This window comes from Cynocephalus volans, chromosome 1, assembly GCF_027409185.1.
Source record: "Cynocephalus volans isolate mCynVol1 chromosome 1, mCynVol1.pri, whole genome shotgun sequence".
NCBI classification, from domain to species: Eukaryota; Metazoa; Chordata; class Mammalia; order Dermoptera; family Cynocephalidae; genus Cynocephalus; species Cynocephalus volans.
This window is the reverse complement of record NC_084460.1, coordinates 230,028,047-230,039,815: the sequence shown is the minus strand read 5'-3', so window position 1 is coordinate 230,039,815 and position 11,769 is coordinate 230,028,047. Positions and strand designations below refer to the sequence as shown.

General features: G+C 33.3%; 1 protein-coding gene across 3 annotated transcripts in view; it reads right to left on the bottom strand.

Annotated features, from left to right (window-relative positions):
* Nucleotides 1-632: 632 nt before the first annotated feature.
* Nucleotides 633-11,769, bottom strand: part of PSMD14 (proteasome 26S subunit, non-ATPase 14) — a 100,521-nt gene continuing 89,384 nt past the window's right edge. For all 3 annotated transcript variants that reach the window (XM_063101571.1, XM_063101579.1, XM_063101574.1), the window contains 2 exons: nucleotides 3,519-3,581; nucleotides 633-1,048 (listed from right to left, as the gene is read on the bottom strand). In XM_063101571.1, the coding sequence (XP_062957641.1) occupies nucleotides 950-1,048; nucleotides 3,519-3,581 (162 nt within the window). In that variant the 3' untranslated portion in view covers nucleotides 633-949. The remainder of the gene's footprint in view (nucleotides 1,049-3,518; nucleotides 3,582-11,769) is intronic.

Genomic DNA, 11,769 nt, shown 5'->3' with positions numbered 1-11,769 from the left:
ACCTTGGTACACCAGGTTAGAAGTAGGTTGAGGGTGAAGTCATCTATGAAAACTGCCATTTGCCAATTTTTTTTCCCTATCAGAAAACTGGGTACTTCTAGTATAATTTGGGAAACTCAAGAGAAAATAAAAAATTATTGCTTATAAATTCATATTATGGCTCACATTATGGCTACTTTTCTCATTTTGCTTTGAAGACATTATACCTTCTTTGGCTATCTTAGATTACTAGAGTTTGCAGCAACCAACTCCAGCTGGTCTCAAAACTGTTGGTGGAATGTACTCATTTAAAACATAATAAAGTCTAAATTAAAATTGCTTTTTTCTTCTTAAATGTATTCCTATGAAATCCTGAAAGTATATGTCAACAAGATACTGAGTATACAATATAGCACGTGACAAATGCTTTTAACAAAATTTGTCAACATTTTTTCTGGGTTACTCTCTAATGAGGTAGCCACTCATTAATGGCAATCATTTTACATTTGTGAAGTTTTGTTATCACACTGATGTTTTATGTGTTCTAAGATAATAAAATGCAAAGGGAAACATATCTTCGTGTGAGATTTCTAGAGCACTGTCAAATGTTATTCTGTCAGTTCCTCCCAGTGCCAAAAACACCTCAGGAGACATAGATTGTAAATGTATTTTATTTTGTAAGCAACAATCAAAATATATTTGTGCTACTGATTTCTTCAAATATTAAATGGGATCTTAACAAAATTTGTCCACTTTGATATATTCTTGTACAATTTTGGAATCTGTGAGGACCCTGACTAAAGAAAATGAAGTAATTGCACAACTGAGACTGAAGGTGTTACAGTGCTGTAAATGAAGCCAGATGTCTTACATTTAACCAAATACACCTTCAGCGGTCCATTGATTTTGAGCAATAGGAACAACAGAGGAATACAGACTGAAGGTATCACTGATAGCTTTTTCCACTGCTTTATTTAAATACGACAGTATCCAACATAGCTGCTAAACACTGGACAATGTTTGAAGTCATAAGTACATCCACATGTTCCTCCAAATGACGTTTGGGGTCCTAAAAAAAAAGAAAAAGAAAAAGAAAAAAGAACCATATTACTGGTAAATATATTACTTATTTTATCAGTAGCTGCGGAAATTGGTGAAGAAAGCCAGATCTAAATTTATATATATTTTACAAACTTTCCTAACATATTATTACATTCTTAGGATTTCTGAATGTTAAAAATAGTTAAATAGCTAATAAAATAATAGATTACACAATGGAAGATTGTGTAATGAAAGATTACACAATGAAAGATTTACACAATCAATGCTATGACTCTGCCAGAGATTTTTATTAAGAGTAACAAGGAATTCTATACAGCTCAAAACTATCTGATGTAAAAAAAAAAACAACAAACAAAACTATGTACATTTATGTGTATGTACCTGAGTACGTGTGTATATTCTCTGCCATTCACATATTTTGAATGTATGAGAGGTGCTTTATTCAAAGCAAACATACCAATAGGTAAGAGTTCAGTGTGAATTCTCACCACTTCCTCTGTGTCTTGATAAAAATCAGAATTTTGTATAACTTTAATATTTCAAGAGTAGTGCTTTAATGATTCAGAAAATATTCTTGGATCAAAAGTCACTGTAGTTGGAAATTTTAAATACAATGTGGATCAATTCTAAAATGTTAAGAATAAATGTTTCATGCAGCTATTTTTGAAAGTGTACCATAAAAAATTATATAGGTGCAATCCTTTAACTTAAACCTGACCAAATCTATTTTTTAAATAGACCAAGTTAAAAACAAAGCTTAAAACTGCATTGTAATAAAAGAATATAAATTTAAAAGCTTAACCTATATTTAAGTTTAAAGCTGAATGAAGTATTTCAGCTAATTTGAAAGCTTTGAAATAAAGGATATATACTGTGTATAATAAAGAGCTTTAATTTAAAGCATTATTTTCTTTAAGCTATTGTTAAAATACCCAAGATGCTTAACTTTAAAAAAAATGTCATCACTGGAATTATTTCTCGGCTTTATTTTTCTAACCCATAACTTTAATACGCTGATTTCTTTAAACAACCCAGATATACAACAGGCTACAAATAATTTCAAGTGACTAGACCCAATATTCGCATTTTTTTTTAAATTTCTAAAATAAGCCTTAGGGCATTTTAGGTGAAACAGACTTAGAAAGACTGGCAGGAGAAAATGATATTGATTTGATTCCATAACAGACAGTTTTGCTTTTGCCATGCAATAGGCCAAACCAGTGAAGTACTTAGTATATTTTTTAAAATGATTCTGATAATTATTAAACTTTGTCAATTATGTATTTTTCAGTTTCACTTTTAATTTAGCCCTTTTATTTGCTGCTGTTAAATAAAATCTCTATCAAAAATTTACAGCCTCAGAAAGTCATTTATTCAAAAAAATAGTTACTGAATTCTATAAAGTGTAAGGCTCAAGCTGGTGATCTAATATCTATTAGATTAAAATAAGTAGTGGAAAAAGACAACAAAAGTGATATCACATAAGATGAGAAAATAAGATGAACTATATTTCATTTTGGTTTTTTGGAAGTACTTGTTTTTAAATTCTAATATTCAAAATGTAGTGAGATTTGGTTTCCTCATTTATGATGTATGATAAAGTCAGACCTTTCCCCCTACTGCTCTGTTGGAGTAATTGATTTTACAGTGAATTGGTAATATGCTTCCCTCAGTTATCTACATTACTTCTTGTGGCAGCTGGGTGATTCTTAGAGATTTCCCATCCAAGAATGGTCCTGGCCCAAACCTACATAGCTTGTGAGATGTGATGGGATCAGAGCATATGGTAGGATGGCTGAAAGCAAAGACAGCTTAGTGTCTTGCATCTGAAATATCAAGATTCTGCCAACATCAGCAATATGATAACCATGTTCCATGAAATGGAAAAAAATGTAATCAACATTCTTTAAAAAACAGTCTAATTAATCTGTAGATTCCTTTAATTGGTTGGTGTGTTCCCCCCACCCTCAGATAATAGAGATTAAAATATATATTCCATCATAGAAAACTGAAAGAGCAAATACTTAAAAGCCCTTTTTTTCCCACTCGGCGTAACCCAATAGGGCTCTAAGCTTTCTCAGGAAGATTACCTACACATTGATAGAGTATATCCTTTAAAAAAACTGTTACATATGAAATAAATCTACCATTCTATTATCTTACCTGATCTATAGTAAAAATAGTACTTGAAAAATTAACTCAAGATACGTGTCCTAATTTATTTCTAGTAAATTATTTTCCCTAGAGATAATATCTCATCGGTATAAGTACATTTGTGATTTACTTCACTAGAGATGGCAAAGAGAATTTGACATCTAATAAATTCATTGACCTTTAAAATTAGTATCACATTTACATAACAGAAGAAAAATGTAGAGTGAACAGAAAGGAAAAAAATCATATAGGCCCTAAAACAGTTTTAACTCTGTAAGAGCATATTATTAAGCGACTGCATAACCTATTACAGTACACCTCACCTGCTTGCCAACATTCTTTATTGCCAGCTGTTCAGGTGTCATCTTATCTTCTTCTTCTACAGCCTGTGAATGAAACACAAAGGACAGAGTTTCAAATTTTAAATTTACTTTTCCCACTATAGAATGAATAATCACCAAAGATAATAGTGATCATAAGTTTTATTCCTAGAACCTTTTATTTGAAGAATTTACCGAACAAAAAAGCAATTTTGCTACTCTTCAAAATAAACTTCAGGTTGATGAAAACTATTACCACGATCATTTTGAAAACAGACTTTAAAAATATGTAAAAGATATTGAAAATATCAACCTGGATCACTAAATAGTCGTGTTATAGGAGGACGGAAAAGTTCCTGAAGTTGCTGCTGATGGCACTGGTACAAATTATTTCTATTCTGTCTTTTCCTTTTCCTACTTTCACAGTAGTTCTCCCCAGCTCCCCATTTCTTTGTCTCCTTTTTTCCTTGTTAACCTAACTTGCACATATCGTGTATCTATTTTTAACTATCAGTAGCATTTAGGATCAAAGGAGCTGCTGACTTTTGACCTACTTAACAAACCATATTGTTTTCTCTCAATAACTTCAGCTCTTTATATCTCTAAAAGTAATACATGTATTCAGAAGAAAATCTCACTCTTCCACGTGGGGGATGTTTAGTGATCATGAAGAAATAGAGGAACTTGTGGTTTTCAACATCAAAAAAATCCCTTGAATTAAAATCCAGATCAAATCAAAATTAAATCACCAAAACAATACACAGAAACCACTTTCTTACTACTGTCAGAGTTAGCTACAAACTCTTGTGTGTATGATCATAAATTTTCTAGCAGAGTAATTCTGAAATAATTTTAACATTTAGGTCAGCTACCACCACTGCCCTCCTCTCTTAATAATGGCACCAACACAAAACTTCTTTATTGAAAATGCTAAGTTTAAAGAACCTTCCTAACAGTTTGCATATGTTACAGCCTGAAGACAGGACTGTATGACAGGTGAACTCCTGGTCTCTAATTTAGTCATAGCATCTGATGATAAATAGAAAACAGAAATATTAAGGATCACCAACTTCAAGAAATGCCACCATCACATTTACTGCAAGGATGGTTACAAAAGGGGATGAAATGGTGGTGGCAGAAAGCAGTAAACCAAAATCCCACTGAGGGTTAAGATTTGGATACTCTAAACTTAATAACCTCACAGCTGCCAGATTTCTTCATGTGTGAACAATGAACATGTAGGAAATGCAATCATCAGACATTTTCCCATAAACTGGGAAGTTTGGCTGCGTTTCACACCTTCTTAATAGTTTTGTAAACAGAGAACTTGAAAATGAGCAAAGATGGCAAGTGTCTAATTTTATAAATGGACAAACTATCTAGAGAATTTTCCCCAGTAGAACCTGCCTAAAGAAAAAAGATGGTGAATAAGTATTGTATCTACTGATTATTAGAAGATACTATTTACAACATATCATTTGGAAATACATTTATGATTTATAAACCTGAAAGAAGGAAAAATAAAAGTTAATGACACTTCAAATCTAGAATTCCCTAGACAGAGAATATGTTCATTTTTCAGAGTCAGATGTCACTCTATTATTCTCAGCTAGTTATAAAAGTATTTCCTAACTGGTAAATTGCTTCTCCCACTATTTGATGTTTTACATAAATGGAAACACTGACAACACATTAAGAGTTTGTCTTTCTAAATTACTTTTACAAATTGTGACACTATAATTTATCGACTTAAAAGCCTATTAGATGAATGGAACAATTCACATAAGTTTGTACTCCATACCCATTCATTGTTAGTTGTTCTACGTGTATGCCAACAACAGTACTTGCTACAGTATTGGAAGGAGGCAGGAGTTTGGTAGTTTGGCTCAAAATACCAATCCACATACAAAATAGTTATTTGGGAGTATTTTGGAGTATTGCAAATATCAAAAATGGCAGATATATACAAAGATGAAGGTCAAAACGTATTTAAAGCATTGATCTTATTTGAAGTTGAGGTTAAGTAGGATGTAAAAACCTCTAACTCAAATTTTAAAACTCTTTTATATCATTTAACCACTTTACCAATTAGTTTTTCCATTCCCAATAATTAAAAGAGTTCACAAACTCTTTGAGAAGTGCAGATGGTAAAAAGTACTCCCAGCCATAGATGCCATCTGGGAAATGAGGAGCAGCTGTAGATTTAGGCATATACTAAGGTTGCAAACCCCCATGACAAAAGAGTTAAGCACTTATCTTCCATTCTAAGACAGACCAGATCATCACATCAAACCTCTAAATATTTTTTCCATCTACCTAAGTTACCTATATCTCATCTACCATCTGGACAAGACCAGTTTGTCTTCATTCACAGTTCTAATCTGGCTAGTCACCAGGAAAAATTAAGAAATGGTAGCAGCAGAAACAAATGAAATTCAGGCACAGGCAGTGTCCTCACTAGGGAACTTCTGTGTTTATGGCAACTTCTGTGATTTGGCGTCAAATTTTGCTTTTGCATTCATGCTCTTCGGTTTACTCAACCAACAAAAAAGCACTGAAAATGTTTGTGGCTATTCACACTAGAAACGTTTTTAACAGTTTATCAACAAAGACCCCCAGATGGCTATCCCATCATGCACGGTCTGCACAGTTCTAAGAAATTCTTGGAATTTGGTCTGTTATGTGATCATAATCCCCTCAGATGTACCCCTATCTTAAAAGAGGCTTTTACTAAACTCACTAACCTCATTCCCTTTTTTTCTGCTAACAGTCAAGTTTCTCAAATGGAAAATCTGTATCTCAAATTCCAACATTTTATTTAACCCTTTAACAAACATGGATTGGAACTTTGGCACTTCACTAACACACTTTTAAGGATCTCCACCAGGTCAATTCCAGTGGGCTCAGTTTTCTTGAACTTTCTCAATACCTTTAGAACTACTCCAACACCTGTTTTCTCTCCTATTCCTTTAACCTTTGCTTTGGACACCATGTCTCTTATTTCACTTCATACTTCTCTGACTATTCCTTGGGCTTCTTTTTTCCCCCACAGACATGTTAACTTTATTCACTCTATAACATGCCATGATCCCATTTAAGCACATGCTTTCTATTATCACCAATATAGCAATTTTTACATAAAACAGAGCATAAACTGCTCAAATGGCATATGCTAGTTTTCACAATTAAACAATCTCTGCATAACTGCAATGGATTTCAAGACGATGTATTTTACTTCTTTCGTGATTTTTATATTTTTTTATATTAACTAACTGAAAACAACCTTATCAGTTATGGGGGTAGAGAATAAGTTTAAAGAAATGGCTTTTATAAAACATACTTGGGAAAGCAAAATTAACAAACATGAAGCAATTTAGGAAACTATTTGAGAAGGTATAAGAGGTTTGAGTATGAAGAACTGTTTTTTCTACTACCATCACTAATTAAACATCAACATACTTTTACAAATATTAATTTACTGAATCCTTAAAGCATCCCAATGATGTACTTAATCTACATTTTGCATATGAAGAAACTAGGCATTATCTCCTTGGGGTACCATATATTAATCCCAGTAATACTTCTAACATAAAAGGAATTTTTCAAGCTCTTCTTGCTCTCAGGGAGCTCACATTTGGGCTTTACTTGCCTGTTAACCTCAAATTACAATGCAGTATGGATCATACAAAAAAGGGGTGTTCACAAAGAACAAAAAAGAGGTAAGTAAATGTACCTAACTTTTCCTTGTGGATTGCCTAGGAAAGGGAGAGAATCAGGGTAAAAGTTTGCAGAATACATTAGAGAAGAAAACATCATGTGATACTTAGTGGTAAGATGAAAGAGAAAGACTCTGGAGACTGACTGTTAGAGAAGAGTAAGAGACAACAACATTTCAAGCCTACATGATGCCTAGAAAAAGGAGAGTGTCACTGACAACTAAACTGGTAGAGGAAACTGTTCTGAAGAAGTAGAAAGTAAGGAAGAAAACACTGTTCACTGTTGAACAGTACATTTGAAATGACTGGGCCATGCAAATGGAAAAGTCTCAGAGATGGTGGAGATGAGAACAAATTTCAACTGAGGGGAAAAAAAGAAATTTCAAAGTTTATTAGCACTGCTAAACCATGAAAATAGATTTTTTTTTTTAATTTATAAAAATAGAACAGCAAAGGGGCAAGGAAGGGCTGAATATTGGGATTGCTCACAAGAGAGGGACTGGCTAGCAAAGGCAGTACAGTGGTTGTTGCCAAAGACTCAGTAGAACCAGGGAAGTGTATGACCACAGAAGTAAAGGGAAGAGACTTAAGACTTAATTCAAAGGTATGAAGTGAAGGCAAGAGGACAAGGAAAGCAACTGAAAAAGAGAGATGTAAGACTCAGTGTACTAAGAAACTAAATCAATCACCTCTTTTAACAAGCTGAAAACAGTAAATTATTACATCATGGAAAGGTTATGCCTCTGAAAACATCAGAGGCAGGAAAAAATCAGTGACCTAGGAGGTTATATTTTATCCAGTCAATCCAAAGGAAGGGACAGGAACAAAGTATGCTATGACAGAAAACAGTTGAAGATTAGTAAGAAAGGTGTCCTTCAGAGGGCACTGAATTTCCTTAAATTTTAGAAGTTTATGTTATGTTTATACTATTTAATGACTAGTTGTCAATGATGATTAGTCACTTAATAAAGTTATATTTTTGGTAAAAAAAAAAAACAAGTATTGCATCATTTCATATATTCATTCATTCAACAAATATTTACTGAGTATCTACCATTTACCTGGAAGCATGCTGGATACTTGATATATGAATTCACAGAGCTTACAGACTAGTTGTAAAACCCGGAAATTAAAAAATAAGAATTAGTTTGACAGAAGGACAGAGTTCTACTGGAGTATAAAGAAGGAGTAAACAGCACTCATTTGGTGGTATGGTGAGTCTTAATAATGAGAAAGGGTTAAGCTGAGACTTGAAAGAAAAGGAAGAATTGGGATGGGGATATGGTGGCAAGGAGTACTTCAGGCCAAGAAGGAAGAACTGTCAGTATTGTGACAATGTAACAGTGCTAAAAGATAAAGCTACACAGAAGCAAGCAGTCCCCAATTCCAGTTTGGACCTCATTCTACAGCAATGAGAAGTCAGTCATCAAAGGCTTTTTAGAAGCAAGGTATATCATGAACCAATTTGCATTTTTTAAAATGAGGTGAATTTCACAGAATTAACCTAGTACACATTAAGCTGTGACTCCCCATTCCTCCTTTAGCTAAGTGCCTGGTAACCACCAATCCACTTTCAGTCTCTATGGATTTATTTATTCTGGATATTTCATGTAAATGGTATCATACAATATGTGACCTTTTGTGTATGGCTTCTTTCACTTACTATAATGTTTTAGAGGTCCATCCATGTTGTAGCATGTATCAGTACTGCCTTACTTTTTATGGCTGAGAATTATTCCATTGTATGTATATGCCAAAATTTGTTATCCATTCATCTACTGATGGACATTTTGGTTGTCTTCACCTTTTGGCTTTTATGAATAGTGCTGCTATGAATATTCATGTACAATTTTTGTTTCAATACCTGTCTTCAATTCTTTTGGGTATATACCTAGGAGTGGAATTGCTGGGTTACATTGTGATTCTACATTTAACTTTTTGAGCAACCACCAAACTGTTTTCCACAGTGGCTGCACTATTTTATATTCCCACCAGCAATTCACATGGGTTCCAATTATTCCACACCCTCAGCAATACTTATTATTTTCCATTATTTTGATTTTATCCATGCTAGTGGGCATGAAGTGATATCTCATTGTGGTTTTGCTTTGCATTTCCCTAATGACTAATGATATTGACTGAACATCTTTTCATATACGTGTTGGCCATTTGTGTATATTCTTTAGAGATAAGTCTAAATAAGTTTTTGCCCATTTTTGAACTGAGTAATCTTTTTGCTGTTGAACTGTAAGAGTTCTTCATATATTCTAGATATGAGACTCCCATCAGATATATTATTTACAAATATTTTCTCCCATTCTATAGGTTGCCTTTTCTCTTTCTTTGATAGTTTCCTTTGATGCACAATTTGCATTTTCGAAAGTCCTTTCTACAGTATGAAATATAGATTTGAGTGGGAAAGACTGCAGTTGTTGAGCTGACCAGTTAACTCAGTTAGAGCTCAGCCTTGTTAACACCAAAGCCACAGGTTCAGATCCCTGTACCAGCCAACAGCAAAAAAAAAAAAGATTGTAGATGCAAGGAGACCAATTAGAAGGTAAGGCAGTGGCAATGCAAAGAAGATTAACTCAAGAATTTAGTTAGTAGAATGGCTGGTTGATTGACTAGATGTGTGAGAAAGAGGGCGGAATCAAGAATAATATTCATAACAACAGAAGTGATTGTAGTCATCATTTTATTGAACACCATGTGGGAGACACTTCACATATATTATTCACAATCCTCAAAACAACCTCATTTTAGAGATAAGAAAACAGGGTTTAGAGAGGTTGACTTGCCTCTAGCAATATAGGCAATAAGTAATGAAATTTTGAGATAAACACAGTCCTATCTATGTCCAAAGACCTCAAAGCAACATTCATGACAATGAGGGAAATCACTACTTTTCAATGATACATCCTGAAAAATGATTTTAAAAAATCTAAATCAATGACCTATTAAGTGGCAGTAAACAGCATAGATTATTTACAAATAGGAATTTAAAATAAAGATTATATATTTATGCACCTACTTGTCTCTGTGTGTGCACCTGTGTAATACAAATTGTGGTTCAGCTTGTTGAAAAAAAACAAGAGTCTACTAGTTGCCTACCCAATGTCCATCTTCTCCTTCTTTTATAACATATCCCTGACTTTACAAAAGGCATCAATGCTCCCAGCTAAAAGACATTACATTGCCTTTCTTGCAGCTAGGTGTTTCTATTTGACTAAGTTCTGCCAATGGGCAGTGCAGGCTTGAACTTACAGAAAGGATTCTGAATGGGAACTGATTTATCACCTTTTGCCCTTCCTTCTCTTCCTGTTGTGTGAAACTTAGATGGGATGGCTAAAGCTCTAGCAATCACACTGAATCATAAGGTGACTTAAAGATGGAAGCCAATACAAGAAAAGTAGTAGACCAGAACAATAAAAGGAACCTTGGTCTCTGATAACTGTGATATTCATATTGGCCATGAAGTATAAGAGACATACCTTTCTGTCTGTCTTAAGCCACTGTTATTTTCAGTTAACACAACCTTAGATATAAGTAATACTGCTTGATGCAAAAACTGAAAACAATTCAGAAATTACATAAAGTATAGAATTCCCCTACCTCCCACCTTAGAGATGACCCTGTTACCAACGTAATATGTTGACATATACAGTTGTCCCTCAGAATCCTTGGGAGAGTGGTTCTAGGACCTCCTAAAGTCACCAAAAGCCTCAGATGATATATTATGGCATATGTAGTATTTGCATATAACCTATGCACCTCCTCCCATATATTTTAAAATCACCTCTAGATTATTTATAATACCGAATACGATGTAAATGGTATGTAAATAGTTGTTATAATGTATTGTTTAGGCAATAATGACAAGAAAAAAGTCTGCATATGTTCAGTACAGATGCAATTTTATTTTTTCAAACATTTTCTATCCCCAGTTGGTTGAATCCATAGATGCAGAACCCATGGATATGAAAAGCTGACTGACTGTGAGATAAAGAGATACCTTTGAAAAAAGGGAGGGAAGGTAACATGGTAGGGATTTTATTCCTGTTGTTATATAATTTAATTTTTTATATCTAACAGCAGGTTGTAGATATTTATCTAATTTAGTTCTTATGGAATTTTATTTTTCATAATAAAACCTTAAAAGAGAACATATTGGTTTAAAGAGTTATACGCACTTAAAATTGAAAGATGGCCTCCAAAAAGTGTTGCATAATTTACTTTCCCACTTGTGGTAAATTATTTTTAAAATTTAAATAGAAAAAAAATTTCTACATATTATAACTTTTTTCTTTCTCTACTTAATAAAGTTGGAACTTTTTCATGTTTATATGCCAATTATCTTTCTGTGAGTTTTCTAACTCTTTTGCCCAATTTATGATTATTGTTTAAAATTATTTTATAGAAATTCTTTGGATATTATGGATTTTGGGGTATTACCTCTATGTTATAGGTAGAAATATTTTCTTCCAGTATGACAAATAACAAGCACCCAATAAATGTTAATTATTATTTTTATTGAGATA